Source organism: Somniosus microcephalus, chromosome 8, assembly GCF_052327205.1.
Source record: "Somniosus microcephalus isolate GS21.2 chromosome 8, FLI_Smic_1.0, whole genome shotgun sequence".
NCBI classification, from domain to species: domain Eukaryota; kingdom Metazoa; phylum Chordata; class Chondrichthyes; order Squaliformes; family Somniosidae; genus Somniosus; species Somniosus microcephalus.
In genome coordinates this window covers 105,710,622-105,733,235 of record NC_140994.1, presented here as the reverse complement: position 1 = coordinate 105,733,235, position 22,614 = coordinate 105,710,622, and the positions used below count along the sequence as shown (strand labels likewise).

The following is a 22,614-nucleotide window of genomic DNA, read 5'->3' as shown; positions in this document are numbered from 1 at the left end:
TGGGGTGAGGGGGTTGTCCATGCCATCAGGAGCAGGGGAGGAGAGAGAATTTAAGATAAAATGATAAAATTAATGTGTGTTTTCTTCTCCCTTTAATTTCTAGTGTTGCTGCAATTGGCTCAACTGCTCCTGGCCCATCAGAGCGGGTAAGTCTGGCGGTCAAGTGCGAGCTTTAAGGACTGCCTTGGAGTGTCCTCGTGCCCACTAACGGTTGTGATGGTGTGTCTTCGTGCCCGCTAATGGTTGTGATGGTGTGTCCTCGTGCCCGCTAACTGTTGTGATGGTGCGTCCTCGTGCCCGCTAACGGTTGTGATGGTGTGTCCTCATGCCCACTAACGGCTGTGATGGTGTGTCCTCGTGCGAGACCATTAGCGAGGACGTCACCCCATTCACCGCCATTGAAGGGAATTTTTTGATGTTTCCGTCACTGTTGTAACGTAGGGAAAATCGACAGCCCATTTGCGCACAGCAAGATTCCGCAAACAACCAGAGGATCAATGACCAGATCATCTGGTGGTTTTTTTTAGTGATGTTGAAGTGGATATTGTGGTGTATGTGCCTTTAAGAGCCCCTGTATACTGTAATGCCGGTAATGGCCACTCGGGCTATATAAGCCTGTATAGTGTCTTGTATCAGTTAGTTCACCTCCAGACTTTGTTCAGTAAACACCTGTGAAACCTACTCCTGCATTCCGTGTCTCCATTAACACACGGATACAACAGTGGTGACGAATTGGAAACGGACTTACCTGCAATTCGGCAGCACCTCAAGGAGATCGATTCCTCAGACGAAAGTCGAAGAAAAACAAGAAAGAAAAGAGAAAAGGGAAAGGCTGTGGTTTCACCGGCTGGCCGAGCTGGTGGCAGGTACTGCAGTGGTCCTTCCTGGGCGGCGGGCTGGGGCTCCATCGGCTGGCTCTGCAGCGGCGCCGAGCAGCGAAGGCGGAGGTAAACAGAGACAGAGGGGGGGAGCACTCGGGAGACGGCCGGCGCTGCAAAGCAGGTCGGCGTTCGGACCAAGCAGAGGGAGGGAAAAGTCCCAGAGAGACCGGCGGGAACGAGTCTCCACCGATTTGAAAAAAAAAACCTATGTAAATAAAAACCACGGAGAACAGCATTGTCAGCAGCAGCAGCGGCGGGAAAGCGTGGGAAGCGCCATTTTTTTTCTGCAGGGAAGAAAGGAAAGCGCGGGAGGCGCTGAAGAAAACGTTGAATAATGATAAATCTGAAGAACAGAGAAAAATTCGCATCTGTGGGGACTTCAAGGTGACTGTAAACCCGGTCCTTCACACGGTACAGTATCCTCTTCCGAGGATAGAAGATATTTTCGCCTCACTATCCGGAGGAAAACGTTTCACCAAAATTGACTTGGCACAGGCATATCTACAGATGGAGGTTGAAGAGGCCTCTAAAAAGTTTCTCACGATAAATACACACAAAGGCCTGTACCAGTACAATCGACTGGTTTTCGGAGTAGCATCAGCTCCAGCTATCTGGCAAAGAGCTATGGAGCAAGTCCTCCAAGGGATTCCGGGGACTCAATGCTACCTAGACGACATCCTTGTAACAGGAGAAAACGACAATGAGCACCTTGCCAATTTGGAGCAGGTGCTCACTAGGCTGAGAGAACGGGGCCTACGAGCAAATCGCCCCAAGTGCGAATTTTTCCAGAAACAAATATCATATTGTGGCCACATAATTAACGAGGAAGGGTTGCATAAGTCACCTGAAAAAACTGAAGCGGTCATAAAAGCCCCAGCACCTGAAAATGTCTCACAATTAAGGTCGTTCCTGGGATTGATAAATTACTACCATAAATTTTTACCGAACTTGTCAACTCTTCTGCACCCTCTTAACGAACTACTACAAACGGGAGTAATTTGGAAATGGAGCGAAGACTGTAAACGTGCCTTCCATAAATGCAAAGGCTTGATCACGTCCAAGGAAGTTTTGGCTCATTACAACGCATCACTGCCAATCAGACTGGCGTGCGATGCATCCCCTTACGGCGTAGGAGCGGTATTATCGCATAGATTCCCTGATGGCTCGGAGCGGCCGATAGCTTTTGCGTCACGCTCATTGAACTCAGCTGAGCGTAACTATGCCCAGATCGACAGGGAAGCACTCAGCCTGGTATGGGGAGTGAAGAAATTCAACCATTACCTACACGGACAAAAATTTACCTTGTTGACTGACCATCAACCCCTCGTCTCCATATTCAACCCTAAAAAGGGTGTTCCCATTATGACAGCGCAAAGGCTACAGAGGTGGTCCCTTTTCCTAGGGGCACACCAATATGACATAGAATACAGAGGATCAAAACAGCATGGGAATGCTGACGGTTTATCGCGCCTACCGTTGCCAACGGTAGAAGAGGCACCTACAGTGGACCCAGTGGAGATGTTCCACTCAACCATAGTGGAATGTCTACCAGTAACAAATTCTGCCATTGAAAAGGAAACGAGGAATGACCCGACTCTCTCACGAGTCTACGATTTAACGGTGAAGGGATGGCCAGCACATGGCGAACCACTGTTGCCAGCAATCTCGCAAAGAAGAGAACAGCTGTCAGTGTGCCGAGGAACCTTGATGTGTGGATCCAGAGTGGTGATTCCACCCAAACTCCAGGATAAAGTGCTAAAAGAGCTTCACGAGGGGCATCTGGGTGGAGTGAAAATGAAGAACCTAGCTAGAGCGTTTGTGTGGTGGCCAGGTATCGATGGAGACATCGAAGACATGACCAAGAGCTGCCTAGGATGCCAGAAGGTCCAAAACGCCCCACCACAAGCCCCTCTACAACCATGGGAGTGGCCCTCATCTCCATGGCAAAGGGTACACATCGACTTTGCTGGTCCATTTATGGACTCAATGTTCTTAATCGCGGTTGATGCACACTCCAAGTGGCCGGAGGTAATAAAGATGTCCTCCACCACCACGGAAAAAACCATCACAGTATTAAGGACCATATTTGCCAGGAATGGGCTGCCTGAACAGATCTGTTCTGATAATGGACCGCAATTCGTGTCCGAAGAATTCAGGAAGTTCTTAAAAATCAATGGGGTTAAGCACTACACGTCCGCCCCATACCATCCCGCCACCAATGGATTGGCTGAAAGGTTTGTCCAGACCTTCAAGAAGGCCATAAAGGCCATGGGTAATGAAGACATAAAACTTCAGCATAAGGTAGATAACTTCTTGTTTGCATACAGGAATGCAACACATGTGGTTACAAACCAAACTCCCGCCATGATGTTCTTCAATTGAAGCCTAAGATGCCGGCTGGATTTGATCAAGCCAAACATCAGAAGGGACGTGGAGAACCGGCAATTTCAAGGCATGAATGAAAGGCCAACTAGAACCTTCCAGATAGGTCAACAAGTTTTGGCCCGGGACTACCGTACCGAGAAATGGCAGCCTGGAACCATTTGCACACGACTAGGACCGCTGATGTATACCGTGGACATTGGAGAAAGCATAATAAGGTGCCATGCTGACCAGATCATAGAGTCCTCCGAAAAGGGACAACCTACACCACAACTCTATACGCCTAATGATGAAGCAGAGATACCCATAGTATCTACCTCCGATCTGGTGATACTGGAACCAGATGAACCCGACACTGGCATTCAAGCCGAATCGACCTTGCCAAAAGAACCTACTACACCACCAAAACCTACTACACCACCGAGGCGTTATCCGGACCGAGTCAGGAAGCCTCCAGAGAGACTGACTTATAATTGATTAACTGCAGCAAATGTGTAGATTATTGTTCTTGTAATATGTTAATTAATGATTACTTAAAATATTATGTACTGGTTGTCTAAAAGGGGAGGAATTGTGGTGTATGTGCCTTTAAAAGCCCCTGTATACTGTAATGCCGGTAATGGCCACTCGGGCTATATAAGCCTGTATAGTGTCTTGTATCAGTTAGTTCACCTCTAGACTTTGTTCAGTAAACACCTGTGAAACCTACTCCTGCATTCCGTGTCTCCATTAACACACGGATACAACAGATATTATCCCACTCCCCTTTCTGACTCTCTCTCCCCTTCCTCCTTCTCTCCATTCAGGATCTTTGAGCCCCGTATCCCACTGATTGGGGAATATTTGGCGACAGTGCAGCCTCACAAGAACAACATCAATTTGATAAGGGCGCGGGAGTCCTTCATGGTGAGTACAGAGGGGGGGTGGATATGAGGGTTTACAGAGGGGTTGGGTATCAGGGTTTACAGAGGGGGTGGGTAGGAGGGTTTACAGAGGGGCTGGGTATCAGGGTTTACACAGGGGGTGGGTATGAGGGTTTACAGAGGGGGTGGGTATCAGGGTTTACAGAGGGGCTGGGTATCAGGGTTTACAGAGGGGCTGGGTATCAGGGTTTACAGAGGGGCTGGGTATCAGGGTTTACACAGGGGGTGGGTATGAGGGTTTACAGAGGGGTTGGGTAGGAGGGTTTACAGAGGGGGTGGGTATCAGGGTTTACACAGGGGGTGGGTATGAGGGTTTACAGAGCGGGTGGGTATGAGGGTTTACAGAGGGGGTGGGTATGAGGGTTTACAGAGCGGGTGGGTATGAGGGTTTACAGAGCGGGTGGGTATCAGGGTTTACAGAGGTGGTGAGTGTCAGGGTTTACAGAGGGGGTGGGTATCAGGGTTTACAGAGCGGGTGGGTATCAGGGTTTCCAGAGGGGCTGGGTATCAGGGTTTCCAGAGGGGGTGGGTATGAGGGTTTATAGAGGGGGTGGGTATGAGGGTTTACAGAGCGGGTGGGTATGAGGGTTTACAGAGGGGGTGGGTATCAGGGTTTACAGAGCGGGTGGGTATGAGGGTTTACAGAGGGGGTGGGTATCAGGGTTTACAGAGCGGGTGGGTATGAGGGTTTACAGAGGGGGTGGGTATGAGGGTTTACAGAGGGGGTGGGTGTCAGGGTTTACAGAGGGGGTGGGTATCAGGGTTTCCAGAGGGGGTGGGTATCAGGGTTTCCAGAGGAGGTGGGTATCAGGGTTTCCAGAGGGGGTGGGTGTCAGGGTTTCCAGAGGGGGTGGGTATGAGGGTTTATAGAGGGGGTGGGTATGAGGGTTTACAGAGCGGGTGGGTATCAGGGTTTACAGAGGGGGTGGGTATGAGGGTTTACAGAGGGGGTGGGTATGAGGGTTTATAGAGGGGGTGGGTATGAGGGTTTACAGAGGGGGTGGGTATCAGGGTTTACAGAGGGGGTGGGTATGAGGGTTTACAGAGGGGGTGGGTATCAGGGTTTACAGAGGGGGTGGGTATCAGGGTTTACAGAGGGGGTGGGTATCAGGGTTTACAGAGGGGGTGGGTATCAGGGTTTACAGAGGGGGTGAGTGTCAGGGTTTCCAGAGGGGGTGGGTATCAGGGTTTCCAGAGGGGGTGGGTATCAGGGTTTCCAGAGGGGGTGGGTGTCAGGGTTTACAGAGGGGGTGGGTGTCAGGGTTTACAGAGGGGGTGGGTGTCAGGGTTTACAGAGGGGGTGGGTATCAGGGTTTACAGAGGGGGTGGGTATCAGGGTTTACAGAGGGGGTGGGTGTCAGGGTTTACAGAGGGGGTGGGTATGAGGGTTTACAGAGGGGGTGGGTATCAGGGTTTACAGAGGGGGTGGGTATCAGGGTTTACAGAGGGGGTGGGTATCAGGGTTTACAGAGGGGGTGGGTGTCAGGGTTTACAGAGGGGGTGGGTATCAGGGTTTACAGAGGGGGTGGGTATCAGGGTTTACAGAGGGGGTGGGTGTCAGGGTTTACAGAGGGGGTGGGTATCAGTGTTTACGGGGGGGGTATGAGGGTTTACAGAGGGGGTGGGTATCAGGGTTTACAGAGGGAGTGGGTATCAGGGTTTCCAGAGGGGGTGGGTATCAGGGTTTACAGAGGGGGTGGGTGTCAGGGTTTACAGGGGGTTGGGTGTCAGGGTTTACAGGGGGGGTGGGTGTCAGGGTTTACAGAGGGGGTGGGTGTCAGATTTTACAGAGGGGGTGGGTATCAGGGTTTACGGGGGGGTATGAGGGTTTACAGAGGGGGTGGCTATGAGGGTTTACAGAGGGGGTGGGTATGAGGGTTTACAGAGGGGGTGGGTATCAGTGTTTACAGAGGGGGTGGGTATCAGGGTTTACAGAGGGGGTGGGTATCAGGGTTTACGGGGGGGTTATGAGGGTTTACAGAGGGGGTGGGTATCAGGGTTTACAGAGGGAGTGGGTATCAGTGTTTACAGAGGGGGTGGGTGTCAGGGTTTACGGGGGGGTTATGAGGGTTTACAGAGGGGGTGGCTATGAGGGTTTACAGAGGGGGTGGCTATGAGGGTTTACAGAGGGGGTGGGTGTCAGGGTTTACAGACGGGGTGGGTGTCAGGGTTTACAGAGGGGGTGGGTATCAGGGTTTACAGGGGGGGTGGGTATCAGGGTTTACAGACGGGGTGGGTGTCAGGGTTTACAGAGGGGGTGGGTATCAGGGTTTACAGGGGGGGTGGCTATCAGGGTTTACAGAGGGGGTGGGTGTCAGGGTTTACAGAGGGGGTGGGTGTCAGGGTTTACAGAGGGGGTGGGTATCCGGGTTTGCTGGGGTGGAAGTTACGTTACAGTTTTCATAAAGCTCTGGTCAGACCCTCATAGAATCATAGAAATTTACTACACAGAAGGAGGTCATTCGGCCCATCGTGTCCGTGCCGGCTGACAAAGAGCTATCCAGCCTAATCCCAATTTCCAGCTCTTGGTCCGTAGCCCTGTAGGATACGGCACTTCAACAGCATATCCAAGTACTTTTTCAATGTGATGAGTGTTTCTGCCTCTACCACCCTTTCAGGCAGTGAGTTCCAGACTTCCACAACCCTGTGGGTGAACAAAGTTCTCCTGAACTCCCCTCTAATCCTTCTCCCAATTACTTTAAATCTCTGCCCTCTGGTTATTGACCCTTCTGCTAAGGGAAATAGGTCCTTCCTATCCACTCTATCTAGACCCCTCATAATTTTACACACCTCAGTAAGGTCTCCCCTCAGCTTCCTCTTTTTCAAAGAAAACAACCCCAGCCTATCCAATCTTTCCTCATAGCTAAAATTCTCCAGTCCTGGCAACATCATCATTAACCTCCTCTGTACCCTCTCTAGTGCAATCACATCTTTCCTGTAATGTGGTGATCTGAACTGCACGCAGTACTCTAGCTGAGGCCTAACTAGTGTTTTATACAATCTGGACACTGGGTTAAGTTCTGGACTCCGCTCCTCAGGAAGGATACATTGGCCTTGGAGGGGGTGCAGCACAGATTCACCAGAACGATCCCAGCAATAAAAGGGGGTTCACCAGAATTATCAAGGGTTAAATTATGAGGACAGGTTGCATAGACCAGGCTTGTATTCCCTTGAGTATAGAAGATTAATGGCTGATCTAATTGAGGTGTTTAAGATGATACAAGGATTCTATAGGGTAGACGGGGAGAACCTATTTCCTCTGGTGGGGGGAGTCCAGAACAAGAGGGCAGAAACTTAAAATTAGAGCCCGGCCGTTCAGAGGTGATGTCAGGAAGCACTTCTTCACACAAAGGGTAGTGGAAATCTGGAACTCTGCCCCCCAAAAAGTTGTTGAGGCTGGATGCCAGTTAAAAATTTCAAAACCGAGATCGATAGACGTTTGTTGGACAAGGGTATTGAGAGATATGGGACAGTGTCGAGGGAGCTTTACACTGTATCTAACCCGTGCTGTACCTGCCCTGGGAGAATTTGGTGTGGACAATGTAGAGGGAGCTTTACTCTGTATCTAACCCTGTGCTGTACCTGCCCTGGGAGTGTTTGATGGGATAGTGTAAAGGGAGCTTTACTCTGTATCTAACCTGTGGTGTACCTGCCCTGGGAGTGTTTGATGGGACAGTGTAGAGGGAGCTTTACTCTGTATCTAACCTGTGGTGTACCTGCCCTGGGAGTGTTTGATGGGACAGTGTAGAGGGAACTTTACTCTGTATCTAACCCGTGCTGTACATGCCCTGGGAGTGTTTGATGGGGACAGTATAGAGGGAGCTTTACTCTGTGACGTAATGAAGACTCACTACGCACTTGGTTGTACATAAAGCAACGCTTTAATCGACTTGTAACAAAACATGGAGGTCTAGTTAGAAGTCACTAGCTTCCTGTTTCCAGATTGTCTCTGCCAAGGTGGGCCCACGCCGAGTATTTATTCTCCTTGGACGGCGCCCTCAGCTGGCCGTTCAGTAGTCCTTCCTGAGTTACTTCTTTTGATTTATGACACTCTGTATCTAACCCGTGCTGTAGATGCCCTGGGAGTGATTGATGGGTCAGTGTAGAGGGAGCTTTACTCTGTATCTAACCAGTGCTCTACCTGCCCTGGGAGTGTTTCAAGGGGGAGTGTAGAGGGAGCGGTACTCTGTATCTTACCCGTGCTGTACCTGCCCCGGGATTGTTTGATGGCACTGTGTAGAGGGAAATTTACGCTGTATCTGACCCGTCCTGTAGCTGCTCTGGGAGTGATTGATGCATTAGTGTAGAGGGAGCTTTACTCTGTATCTACCCCCGTGCTGTACCTACCGTGGGAGTGTCGGATGGGACAGTGTAGAGGGAGCTTTACTCTGTATTCAACCTCGTGCTGTACCTGCCCTAGAAGTGTTTGATTGGGAGAGTGTAGAGGTAGCTTTACTCTGTATCGAACCCGTGCTGTACCTGTCCTGGGAGTGTTTGATGGGGACAGTGTAGAGGGAGTTTTACTCTGTACCTAACCTGTGCTATACCTGCCCTGGGAGTGTTTGATGGGACAGTGTAGCAGGAGCTTTTCTCTGTATCGACCCCGTGCTGTACCTGCCCTAGAAGTGTTTGATGGGGACAGTGTAGAGGGAGCTATAGTCTGTATCTATCCCGTACTGTACCTGCCCAGGAACGTTTGATCGGACAGAGTATAGGGAGCTTTACTCTGTATCTAACCTGTCCTGTACCTGCCCTGGGAGTGTTTGATGGGGACAGCATAGAGGGAGCTATACTCTGTATCGACCCCGTGCTGTACCTGCCCTAGAAGTGTTTGATGGGGACAGTGTAGAGGGAGCTATAGTCTGTATCTATCCCGTACTGTACCTGCCCAGGAACGTTTGATCGGACAGAGTATAGGGAGCTTTACTCTGTATCTAACCTGTCCTGTACCTGCCCTGGGAGTGTTTGATGGGGACAGCATAGAGGGAGCTATACTCTGTATCAAACCCGTACTGTACCTGCCCGGGAGTGTTTGATCGGACAGTGTAGAAGGAACTTTACTCTGTTTCTAACCTGTGCTGTAGCTGCCCTGGGAGTCTTTGATGGGACAGTGTAGAGGGAGCTTTACTCTGTATCGAACCCGTGCTGTACTCCCCTGGGAGTGTTTGATGGGACAGTGTAGAAGGAACTTTACTCTGTTTATAAGCTGTGCTGTAGCTGCCCTGGGAGTGTTTGATTGGTCAGTGTAGAGGGAGCTTTACTCTGTATCTAACCCCGTGCTGTACGTGCCCTGGGAGTGTTTGATGGGACAGTGTAGAGGGAGCTCTACTCTGTATCTAACCCGTGCTGTACCTGCCCGGGAGTGTTTTATCGAACAGAGTAGAGGGAGCTTTACTCTGTATCTAACACGTGCTGTAGCTGCCCTGGGAGTGATTGATGGGTCAGTGTAGAAGGTGCTTTACTCTGTATCTAACCAGTGCTCTACCTGCCCCGGGAGTGTTTGAAGGGAGTGTCGAGGGAGCTGTGCTCTGTATCTAACCCGTGCTGTACCTGCCCCGGGATTGTTTGATGGCACTGTGTAGAGGGAAATTTACTCTGTATCTAACCCGTGCTGTAGCTGCTCTGGGAGTGATTGTTGCGTTAGTGTAGAGGGAGCTTTACTCTGTATCGAACCCGTGCTGTATCTGCCCTGGGAGCGTTTGATGGGACAGTGTAGAGGGAACTTTACTCTGTATCTAACCAGTGCTCTACCTGCCCCGGGAGTGTTTGATGGGACAGTGTAGAGGGAGCTTTACCCTGTATCTAACCCGTGCTGTAGCTGCCCTGGGAGTGATTGATGGGACAGTGTAGAGGGAGCTTTACTCTGTATCTAACCCAGTGCTGTACCTGCCCTGGGAGTGTTTGAAGGGACAGTGTAGAGGGAGCTTTATTCTGCATCTAACCCGTGCTGTAGCTGCCCTGGGAGTGATTGATGGGGACAGTATAGAGGGAGCTTTACTCTGTATCTAACCTTGAGCTGTACCTGCCCTAGAAGTGTTTGATGGGGAGAGTGTAGAGGGAGATTTACTCTGTATCGAACCTGTGCTGTACCTCCCCTGGGAGTGTTTGATGGGACAGTGTAGAAGGAACTTTACTCTGTTTATAAGCTGTGCTGTAGCAGCCCTGGGAGTGTTTGATGGGGACAGTGTAGAGGGAGCTTTACTCTGTATCTAACCCCGTGCTGTACCTGCCCTGAGAGTGTTTGATGGGGACAGTGTAGAGGGAGCTTTACTCTGTATCTAACCCCGTGCTGTACCTGCCCATGAGTGTTTGATTGGACAGAGTAGAGTGAGCTTTACTCTGTATCTAACCCGAGCTGTACCTGCCCTGGGTGTGTTTGATGGGAAAGTGTAGAGGGAGTTTTACACTGTATATAACCCGTGCAGTACTTGTACTGGGAGTGTTTGATGGAACAGTGTAGAGGGAGCTTTACTCTGTATCTAACGTGCACTGTGCCTGCCTGGGAGTGTTTGATGGGACAGTGTATCGGGAGCTTTTCTCTGAATTGATACCGTGCTGTACGTGCCCTGGGAATGTTTGATGGGACAGCGTAGAGGGAGCTTTATTCTGTACCTAACCCGTGCTGTACCTGCCCATGAGTGTTTGATCCGACAGTGTAGAGGGAGCTTTACTCTGTATCTAACCCCATGCTTTACCTGCCCTGGGAGTGTTTGATCGGACAGAGTAGAGTGAGCTTTACTCTGTATCTAACCCAAGCTGTACCTGCCCTGGGTGTGTTTGATGGGGATAGTGTAGAGGGAACTTTACTCTGTATCTAACCCGTGCTGTACCTGCCCGGGAGTGTTTGATGGGGACATTGTAGAGGGAGCTTTATTCTGTATCCAGCCCGTGCTTTACCTGCCCGGGAGTGTTTGATCGGACGGTGTAGAGGGAGCTTTACTCTGTATCTAACCCGTGCTGTACCTTTCCTGGGTGTGTTTGATGGGACAGTGTAGAGGGAACTTTACTCTGTATCTAACCAGTGCTTTACCTGCCCTGGGAATGTTTGATAGTGTAGAGGGAGCTTTACAATGTTTCTAACCCATGCTGTAGCTGCCCCGGGATTGTTTGATGGCACAGTGTAGAGGGAGAATTACTCTGTATCTAACCAGTGCTGTACCTGACCTGGGAGTGTTTGATGGCGGCAGTGTAGAGGAGCTTTACTCTGTATCTAACCCTGTGCTGTACCTGCCTTGGGAGTGTTTGATGGGTCAGTGTAGAGGGGGCTTTACTTTGTATCTAACCTGCACTGTACCTTCCAGGGAGTGTTTGATGGGACAGTGTAGAGGGAGCTTTATTCTGTATACAACCTGTGCTGTACCTCCCTGGGAGTGTTTCATGGGTCAGTGTAGAGGGAGCTTTACTCTGTATATAACCCGTGCTGTACATGCCCTGGGAGGTTTGATGGGGACAGTATAGAGGGAGCTTTACTCTATATCTAACCCGTGCTGTAGCTGCCCCGGGAGTGTTTTATGGTACAGTGTAGAGGGAGCTGTACTCTGTATCTAACCCGTGCTGCACCTGCCCGGGAGTGTTTGTTGATGGGACAGTGTAGAGGGCGCTTTACTCTGTATCTAACCAGTGCTGTACCTGTCCTGGGAGTGTTTGATGGGACAGTGTAGAGGGAGCTTTACTCTGTATCTAATTCTGTGCTGTACCTGCCCCGGGAGTGTTTGATGGGACAGTGTAGAGGGAGCTGTACTCTGTATCTAATCCATGCAGTACCTGCCCTGGGAGTGTTTGATCGGACAGAGGAGAGGGAGCTTTACTCTGCATCTAACCCCGTGCTGTACCTGCCCTGGGCGTGTTTGATGGGACTGTGTAGAGGGAGATTTACTCTGTATCTAACCAATGCTGTACCTGCCCTGGGAGTGTTTGATCGGAGAGATTAGAGGGAGCTTTACTCTGTATCTAACCCTGTACGTTACCTGCCCTGGGAGTATTTGATGGAATAGTGTAGAGGGAGTTTTACTCTGTATCTATTCCGTGCAGTACTTGCACTGGGAGTTATGTTCATTAATAACTAGACATTCTTATTATGAACACAGCTAGCTTTTGCTAGTTACTTTTATTGAGCACATGTGGACTTGTACAGCATCTTGTAGAGATGCAGCCTTGTGCTCCTGTGTGCAGGCTGCCATCTTGACTGTTGCCTTCTGGGTAGCCTAGCCTCATGGGTAATGTAGTCTTAATATAATATATAGCTGGATAGTGTAGTCTTATACATACAGCTATATACAGCTCTACCGCTCCACCTAGTGTCCACCACAGAATGACATGTTATTGATCACTACAGGAGTGTTTAATGGCACAGTGTAGAGGGAGCTTTACTCTGTATCTAACCAGTGCTTTACCTGCCCTGGGAATGTTTGATAGTGATAGTGTAGAAGGAGCTTTACAATGTTTGTAACCCGTGCTGTAACTGTCCTGGGAGTGTTTATTGTGGCAGTGTAGAGGGAAATTTACTCTGTATCTAACCAGTGCTGTACCTGCCCTGGGAGTGTTTGATGGGACAGTATAGAGGGAGCTTTACTCTGTATCGAACCCGTGCTGTACCTGCCCTGGGAGTGTTTGATGGGGACAGTGTAGAAGGTGCTGTACTCTGTATCTAACCAATGCTGTACCTGCCCTGGGAATGTTTGATGGGGATAGTGTAGAGGGAGCTTTACTCTGTATCTAACCCCGTGCTGTACCTGCCCTGGGAGTGTTTGATCGGACAGAGTAGAGGGAGCTTCACTCTGTATCTAACCCGTGCTGCACCTGCCCTGGGAGTATTTGTTGGGGACAATGCAGCACGGTGGCATAGTGGTTATCACTGTTGCCTCACAGCGCCAGAGACCCGGGTTCGAATCCGGCCTCGGGTGACTGTCTGTGTGGAGTTTGCACATTCTCCCTGTGTTTGCGTGGGTTTCCTCCGGGTGCTCCGGTTTCCTCCCACGGTCCAAAGATGTGCGGGCTAGGTTGATTGGCTATGATAAATTGACCCTTAGTGTTAGGGGGATTAAATACACAGGGATAGGGTGGGATATGTGTTGATGTAGGGGTTACGGGGATCGGGTGGGATATGTGTCGGTGCAGGCTCGATGGGCCGAAATGGCCTCTATCTGCACTGTGGGGTTTCTGTGATTCTGTGAATGTAGAGGGAGCTTTACTCTGTATCCAATCCTCTGCTGTACCTGCCCTGGGTGTATTTGATGGCGACAGTGTAGAGGGAGCTTTACTCTGTATCTAACCCACACTGTACCTGCCTGGGAGTGCTTGATGGGACAGTGTAGCGGGAGCTTTTCTCTGTATCGAACCCATGCTGTACCTGACCCGGGAGTGTTTCATTGGACAGAGTAGAGGGAGCTTTACTCTGTATCTAACCCATGCTGTACCTGCCCTGGGAATGTTTGATTGGACAGTGTAGAGTGAGCTTTACGCTGTATCTAACCCGCACTGTACCAGCCCTGGGAGTGTGTGATGGGACAGTGTCGAGGTAGCTTTATTCAGTATCTAACCTGTGCTGTACCTGCCCTGGGAGTGCTTGATAGGGACAGTGTAGAGGGAGCTTTACTCTGTATCTAACCCGTGCTGTAGCTGCCCTGGGAGTGATTGATGGGTCAGTGTAGAGGGAGCTTTACTCTATCTAACTAGTGCTCTACCTTCCCCAGGAGTGTTAGATGCGACAGTGTCGAGGGAGCATTACTCTGTATCGAACCCGTGCTGTACCTGCCCTGGGAGTGTTTGATGGGGGTGGTTTAGAGAGAACTTTACTCTGTATCTAACCAGTGCTGTACCTGCCCTGGGAGTGTTTGATGGGGCAGTGTAGAGGACGCTGTACTCTGTATGTAACCCCGTGCTGCACCTGCCCTGGGAGTGTTTGATGGGACAGTGTAGAGGGAGATTTACTCTGTATCTAACCCTGTGCGGTACCTGCCTTGGGAGTATTTGATGGAACATTGTAAAGGGATTTTTACTTTGTATCTATTCCGTGCAGTACCTGCACTGGGAGTGTTTGATGGGACAGTGTAGAGGGAGCTGTACTCTGTATCGAGCCCGTGCTGTACCTGCCCCGGGAGTTTTGATGGGACAGTGTAGAGGAAACTTTACTCTGTATCGAACCCGTGCTGTACCTGTCCTGGCAGTGTTTGATGGGGCTGTTAGAGGGGGCTTTACTCTGTATCTAATCCATGCTGTACCTGTCCTGGCAGTGTTTGATGGGACAGTGTAGAGGGAGATTTACTCTGTATCTAATCCATGCTGTACCTGTCCTGGGAGTGTTTGATGGGACAGTGCTGAGGGAGCTTTACTCTATCTCTCAACCGTGCCATACCTGCCCTGGGTGTGTTTGATGGGGACAGTGCAGAGGGGGCTTTACTCTGTATCTAACCCGCACTGTACCTGCCCGGGAGTGTTTGATGGGAGAGTGTAGAGGGAGTTTTACTCTGTATCGAACCCGTGCTGTACCTGCCCTGGAAGTGTTTGATGGGGACAGTTTAGAGGGAGCTTTACTTTGTATCTAACCCTCACTGTACCTACCCGGGAGTGTTTGATGGGATAGTGTAGAGGGAACTTTACTCTGTTTCTAACCTGTGCTGTAGCTGCCCTGGGAGCGTTTGATGGGATAGCTTTACTCTGTATCTCATCCGTGCAGTACCTATACTGGGAGTGGTTGATCGGAGAGAGCAGCGGGAGCTTTACTCTGTATGTAACCCTGTGCTGCACCTGCCTTGGGAGTGATGGATGGGAGAGTGTAGAGGGAGCTGTACTCTGTATCAAACCCGTGCGGTATCTGCCCTGGGAGTGTTTGATAGGGACAGTTTGGAGGGAGATTTACTCTGTATCGAACCCGTGTTGTACCTGCCCCGGGAGTGTTTGATGGGGACAGTGCAGAGGGTGCTTTACTCTGTATCTAACCCGCACTGTACCTGTCCTGGGGGTGTTTGATGAGACAGTGTAGAGGGAGATTTACTCTGTATCTAACCAGTGCTGTATGTGCCCTGGGAGTATTTGATGGAACATTGTAACGGGATTTTTACTTTGTATCTATTCCGTGCAGTACCTGCACTGGGAGTGTTTGATGGGACAGTGTAGAGGGAGCTGTACTCTGTATCGAGCCCGTGCTGTACCTGCCCTGGAAGTGTTTGATGGGGACAGAGTAGAGGGAGCTTTACTCTGTATCTAACCCGCACTGTACCTGCCCCGGGAGTTTTTGATGGGACAGTGCAGAGGGAACTTTACTCTGTATCTCACCTGTGCTGTACCTGTCCTGGGTGTGTTTGATGAGACAGTGTAGAGGGAGATTTACACTGTTTCTAACCTGTGCTGTAGCTGCCCTGGAAGTGTTTGATGGGGACAGTTTAGAGGGAGCTTTTCTCTGTATCTATCACGTGCTGTACTTGCCCTGGGAGTGTTTGATGGGACAGTGTGGAGGGATTTTTACTTTGTATCTATTCCGTGCAGTACCTGCACTGGGAATGTTTGATGGGACAGTGTAGAGGGAGCTGTACTCTGTATCGAGCCCGTGCTGTACCTGCCCTGGAAGTGTTTGATGGGGACAGAGTAGAGGGAGCTTTACTCTGTATCTAACCCGCACTGTACCTGCCCCGGGAGTTTTTGATGGGACAGTGCAGAGGGAACTTTACTCTGTATCTCACCTGTGCTGTACCTGTCCTGGGTGTGTTTGATGAGACAGTGTAGAGGGAGATTTACACTGTTTCTAACCTGTGCTGTAGCTGCCCTGGAAGTGTTTGATGGGGACAGTTTAGAGGGAGCTTTTCTCTGTATCTATCACGTGCTGCACTTGCCCTGGGAGTGTTTGATGGGACAGTGTGGAGGGAGCTTTACTCTGTAACTAACCTGTGCCATACCTGCCCTGGGAGTGTTTGATGGGGCAGTTAGAGGGGGCTTTACTCTGTATCTAATCAATGCTGTACCTGTCCTGGCAGTGTTTGATTGGACAGTGTAGGGGGAGGTTTACTCTGTATCTAACCCGCATTGTCCCTGCCCGGGAGTGTTTGATGGGAGAGTGTAGAGGGGTTTTTACTCTGTGTCTAATCTGTGCAGTACCTGCCCTGGGTGTGTTTGATGGGACAGTGTAGATGGAGTTTTACTCTGTATCTAACCCATGCTGCACCTGCCTTGGGAGTGTTTGATGGGACAGTGTAGAGGGAGCTTTACTCTGTTTCTAATCCATGCTGTACCTGCCCTGGGAGTGTTTGATGGGACAGTGTAGAGGGAGCATTACTCTATATCTATCCCATGCTGTACATGCCCTGGGAGTGTTTGATGGGGCAGTTAGAGGGGGCTTTACTCTGTATCTAATCCATGCTGTACATGCCCTGGGAGTGTTTGATGGAACAGTGTACAGGGAACTTTACTCTGTATCTAACCCGTGCTGTACCTGCCCCGGGAATGTTAGATGGGACAGTGTAGAGGGAGCTTTACCCTGCACCTGAACCAGAGCGGGACAAATATCCTTGCGGGGAGGCTTGCTAACTCTGTTCGGGGGGGTTTAAATTAAAATGGCAGGGGGTTGGGAACCTGAGCAGGGAGACGGAGGAAAGGGAAACAGGGATAAAAGCAAAAGATAGGAAGGAGAAAAACAAAAGTGGCAGTCAGAGAAATCAACGGTTTAAATCAAACGTGGCCACAGTAAATAATAATTCTAATAGGTCTAAGTGCATTAAAAAAACAAGCCTGAAGGCTTTGTGTCTTAATGCGAGGAGCATTTGTAATAAGGTGGACGAATTGGCTGCGCAAATAGAGGTAAACGAATATGATTTGGTTGGGATTACGGAAACGTGGCTCAAGGATGGCCAAGACTGGGAACTCAACATCCAGGGGTATTCGATATTCAGGAAAGATAGGCAAAAAGGAAAGGGAGGTGGGGCAGCATTACTGGTTAAAGAAGGGATTAATACAATTGTAATGAAGGATATTAGCTCTGATGATGTGGAATCTGTATGGGTAGAATTGAGAAATACTAAGGGGAAAAAAACATTAGTGGGAGTGGTATATAGACCTCCCAACAGTAAGGCGGAGGTTGGGGATGGCATTAAAAGGGAAATTAAAGAAGCGTGCAATAAGGGCACAGCAGTCATCATGGGTGACTTTAATCTATATATAGATTGGGCCAACCAAATTAATAACAATACTGTGGAGGAGGAATTCCTGGAGTGTTTACGGGATGGTTTCCTGGACCAATATGTCGAGGAACCAACCAGAGATCAGGCCATCTTAGACTGGGTATTATGTAACGACAAAGGATTAATTAGCAATCTTGTTGTACGAGGCCCCTTGGGTCTGAGCGATCATAATATGATCGAATTCTTCATTAAGATGGAGAATGAAGTAGTTGACTCAGAGACTAGGGTCCTCACTTTAAATAAAGGAAACTACGATGGTCTGAGGAGCGAGTTGGGTAGGATTGATTGGGGAATGGCACTCAAAGGGTTGACGGTGGATAGGCAATGGCAAACATTCAAACACCGAATGGATGAGCTACAGAATTTGTTCATCCCAGTTTGGCATAAAAATAAAACAAAAAAGGTGACTCAACCATGGCTAACAAGGGAAATTAGGGATAGCATAAGATCCAAGGAGACGACAGATAAATTGGGCAGAAAAAGCAATAATCCTGAGAATTGGGAGCAGTTTAGGATTCAGCAAAGGAGGACAAAGGGATTAATTAAGAAAGGGAAAATAGAATATGAGAGTAAGCTAGCAGAGAACATAAAAGCTGACTGTAAAAGCTTTTATAGATATGTGAAGAGAAAAAGATTGGTGAAGTCAAGCGTAGATCCCTTACAGTCAGAATCAGGGGAATTTATCATGGGAAACAAAGAAATGGCAGACCAACTAAATTCATACTTTGGTTCTGTCTTCACAAAGGAGGACACAAATAACCTCCCAGAGATGCCGGGGAACATAGGGCCTGATGAAAGGGTGGAACTGAAAGAAATCAGTATTTGTAGGGAAATGGTGTTAGGAAAATTGATGGGACTAAAGGCCGATAAATCCCCAGGGCCTGATAATCTACATCCCAGGGTTCTTAAGGAAGTGGCCCTGGAAATAGTAGATGCATTGCTGGTCATCTTCCAGAACTCGATAGACTCAGGAACAGTACCCATGGATTGGAGGGTAGCTAATGTTACCCCACTATTCAAAAAAGGTGGTCGAGAAAAAGCCTGACATCGGTAGTGGGGAAAATGCTAGAATCTATTATAAAAGATGTAATAGCAGAGCACTTGGTAAGCAGTGACAGGATCGGACAAAGTCAACATGGATTTACAAAAGGTAAATCATGCTTGACTAATCTACTGGAATTTTTTGAGGATGTAACTGGTAAAATAGATAAGGGAGAACCAGTGGATGTGATGTATTTGGACTTTCAGAAGGCTTTCGATAAGGTCCCACATAAGAGATTAGCGTGCAAAATTAAGGCACATGGGATTGGGGGCAAGGTATTGACTTGGATAGAGAACTGGTTGGCGGACAGAAAGCAAAGAGTTGGAATAAACAGGTCGTTTTCCGAGTGGCAGGCAGTGACTAGTGGGGTACCGCAAGGATCGGTCCTAGGACCCCAGCTGTTCACAATATATATTAATGATCTGGACGAGGGAATTGGATGTAATATCTCCAAATTTGCAGACGACACAAAGCTGGGTGGGAGGGTAAGCTGTGAGGAGGATGTCGTGAAACTCCAGTACGATTTGGACAGATTGGGTGATTGGGCAGAAACATGGCAAATGCACTATAATGTGGATAAATGTGAGGTTATCCACTTTGGTGGCAAAAACAGGAAGGCAGATTATTATTTGAATGGCAATAGATTGGGAGAAGGGGAAGTGCAAAGAGACCTGGGTGTTCTTGTGCACCAGTCGCTGAAGGTAAGCATGCAGGTGCAGCAGGCGGTTAAGAAGGCAAATGGTATGTTGGCCTTCGTAGCAAGAGGGTTCGAGTACAGTAACAAGGATGTCTTGCTACAGTTGTACAGGGCCTTGGTGAGACCGCACCTTGAGTACTGTGTGCAGTTTTGGTTGCCTTACCTGAGGAAGGACGTTCTTGCCATGGAAGGAGTGCAGCGAAGATTCACCAGGCTGATACCTGGGATGGCAGGAATGACGTATGAGGAGAGATTGTGTCAATTGGGCTTATACTCACTGGAGTTTAGAAGATTGAGAGGGGATCTCATCGAAACTTATAAAATTCTGTCAGGCCTGGACAGACTAGATGCAGGAAGGATGTTTATGATGGCCGGGGAGTCCAAAACCAGGGGTCATAGTCTAAGGATAAGGGGTAAGCCATTTAGGACTGAAATGAGGAGGAATTTCTTCACCCAGAGAGTGGTGAACCTGTGGAATTCTCTGCCACAGAGGGCGGTGGAGGCCAGTTCATTAAATATATTCAAAAAAGAGTTGGATATATTTCTTAAGGCTAAAGGGATCAAGGGATATGGGGAGAAGGCAGGGACAGGGTACTGAATTTGGATGATCAGCCATGATCTCATTGAATGGCGGAGCAGGCTCGAAGGGCCGAATGGCCTACTCCTGCTCCTATCTTCTATGTTTCTATGTTTCTAACCCGTGCTGTCCCTATCCTGGGAATGTTTGATGGGATAGTGTAGAGGGAGCTTTACTCTGTATCTAACCCGTGCTGTACCTGCGCTGGGAGTGTTTGATGGGACAGTGTAGAGGGAGCTTTACTCTGTATCCAATCTGTGTGTACCTGCCCTGGGAACGACGGGACAGTGTTGAGGGAGCCTACTCTGTCTCTAACCCGGGCTGTACCTGCGCTGTAAGTGTTTGATGGGACAGTGTAGAGGGAGCTTTACTCTGTATCTAACCTGTGCTATAGCTGCTCTGGGAGCGATGGGACTGTGTAGAGGCGGCTTTACTCTTTATCTAACCCGTGCATACCCACCCTGGGAGTGTTTGATAGGACAGTGTAGAGGGAGCTTTACTCTTTATCTAACCCCTGCTGTGCAAGCCCTGGGAGTGTTTGATGGGACTGTGTAGAAGGAGCTTTACTCTGTATCTAAACTGTGCTGTAACTGCCCTGGGAGTGTTTGATGGGGCAATTAGAGGGAGCTTTACTCTGTATCTAATCCATGCTGTACCTATCCTGGCAGTGTTTAATGGGACAGTGTAGTGGGAGCTTTACTCTGTATCGAACCTGTGCTGTACCTGCACAGGGAGTGTTTGATGGGACAGTGTAGAGGGAGCTTTACTCTGTATCTAACCTGTGCTGTACCTGACCTTGGAACGACGGGACAGTGTAGAGGGAGCTTTACTCTGTATCTAATCCGTGCTGTACCTGCCCTGTGTGTGTTTGATGGGACATTGTAGAGTGAGCTTTACTCTGCATCTAACCCGCGCTGTATCTGCCCCGGGAGTGTTCGATGGGGACAGTATAGTGGGACCTTTACTCTATATCTAACCCGTGCTGTACCTGCCCTGGGAGTGTTTGATGGGACAGCATAGAGGGAGCTTTACTCTGTATCTAACCCATACTGTACCTGTCCTGGCAGTGTTTGATGGGACAGCTCAGAGGGACCTTTACTCTGTATCTAACCCGTGCTGTACCTGCCCTGGGAGAGCTCAATGCTGACACTGGGTGTGAATCTTGTGTTTCCCAGTCTCTTTCGGGTGCTGACCCACAGGCTGAGCGGCCTCCCATTCTGCTGGTAAAGCTCCGTCGAGGCTGGAATTCGAGTACTGCGGAGATCGCGAAGGAGTTTGCCACATTCTGCTCCCTGGACGTCAGGAGGGAGAGTCCAAGGCACTACCTGCTCGCCACGAATGAGTGGAGGGGGTGAGCAACACACAATCTGGATAGATTGACAGGCGGCAATGGGGACAGGGTACCCCCTCTTCAAACAGGGTCCCTGAGGGAGAGACTCCCTCTTCAAACAGGGTCCCTGAGGGAGAGACTCCCTCTTCAAACAGGGTCCCTGAGGGAGAGACTCCCTCTTCAAACTAGGTCCCTGACTGAGAGACTCCCTCTTCAAACAGGGTCCCTGAGGGAGAGACTCCCTCTTCAAACAGGGTCCCTGAGGGAGAGACTCCCTCTTTAAACTAGGTCCCTGAGGGAGAGACTCCCTCTTCAAACAGGGTCCCTGAGGGAGAGACTCCCTCTTCAAACAGGGTCCCTGAGGGAGAGACTCCCTCTTCAAACAGGGTCCCTGAGGGAGAGACTCCCTCTTCAAACAGGGTCCCTGAGGGAGAGACTCCCTCTTCAAACAGGGTCCCTGAGGGAGAGACTCCCTCTTCAAACAGGGTCCCTGAGGGAGAGACTCCCTCTTCAAACAGGGTCCCTGAGGGAGAGACTCCCTCTTCAAACAGGGTCCCTGAGGGAGAGACTCCCTCTTCAAACACGGTCCCTGACTGAGAGACTCCCTCTTCAAACAGGGTCCCTGAGGGAGAGACTCCCTCTTCAAACAGGGTCCCTGAGGGAGAGACTCCCTCTTTAAACTAGGTCCCTGAGGGAGAGACTCCCTCTTCAAACAGGGTCCCTGAGGGAGAGACTCCCTCTTCAAACAGGGTCCCTGAGGGAGAGACTCCCTCTTCAAACAGGGTCCCTGAGGGAGAGACTCCCTCTTCAAACAGGGTCCCTGAGGGAGAGACTCCCTCTTCAAACACGGTCCCTGACTGAGAGACTCCCTCTTCAAACAGGGTCCCTGAGGGAGAGACTCCCTCTTCAAACAGGGTCCCTGAGGGAGAGACTCCCTCTTTAAACTAGGTCCCTGAGGGAGAGACTCCCTCTTTAAACTAGGTCCCTGAGGGAGAGACTCCCTCTTCAAACAGGGTCCCTGAGGGAGAGACTCCCTCTTCAAACAGGGTCCCTGAGGGAGAGACTCCCTCTTCAAACAGGGTCCCTGAGGGAGAGACTCCCTCTTCAAACAGGGTCCCTGAGGGAGAGACTCCCTCTTCAAACAGGGTCCCTGAGGGAGAGACTCCCTCTTCAAACACGGTCCCTGACTGAGAGACTCCCTCCTTATACAGGGCCTCTGATGGTCCCCAGTTGCCCCTTGCGAAGGTGTTGGTGGGCCGCCTTCTTGAACCACTGCAGTCCCGTGTGGTGACACCAAAGGAAATATTAGGACAGGTGTCCAAATGCTTGGTCCAAGAGGTATGTTTTAAGGAGCGTCTTAAAGAAGGAGAGGTAGAGAGGCAGAGAGGTTTAGGGAGGGAATTCCTGAGGTTAGGGCCTAGGCAGCTGAAGGCACGGCCACCAATGGTAGAGTGATGGAAATCGAAGGATGCGCAGAGAGGGTTCTGGGCCGGAAGCAGTCAGAGGCGAGGTATTCTGCGGCGAGTATCTCACCTCCTGACTCCCCAAAGATGTGCGGGTTAGGTTGATTGGCTATGATAAATTGACCCTTAGTGTTAGGAGGATTAAATACG

General features: G+C 49.8%; 1 protein-coding gene across 2 annotated transcripts in view; it reads left to right on the top strand.

Annotated features, from left to right (window-relative positions):
* The window catches only part of LOC147113740 (poly(A)-specific ribonuclease PNLDC1-like), a 292,736-nt gene that overhangs the window by 263,064 nt on the left and 7,058 nt on the right, over positions 1 to 22,614 (top strand). Inside the window, exons 15-17 of one of the 2 annotated variants that reach the window (XM_085995052.1) lie at positions 104 to 146; positions 4,070 to 4,169; positions 20,847 to 21,022. In XM_085995052.1, the coding sequence (XP_085851178.1) occupies positions 104 to 146; positions 4,070 to 4,169; positions 20,847 to 21,022 (319 nt within the window). The remainder of the gene's footprint in view (positions 1 to 103; positions 147 to 4,069; positions 4,170 to 20,846; positions 21,023 to 22,614) is intronic. The other variant, XM_085995053.1, reaches the window with a different exon arrangement.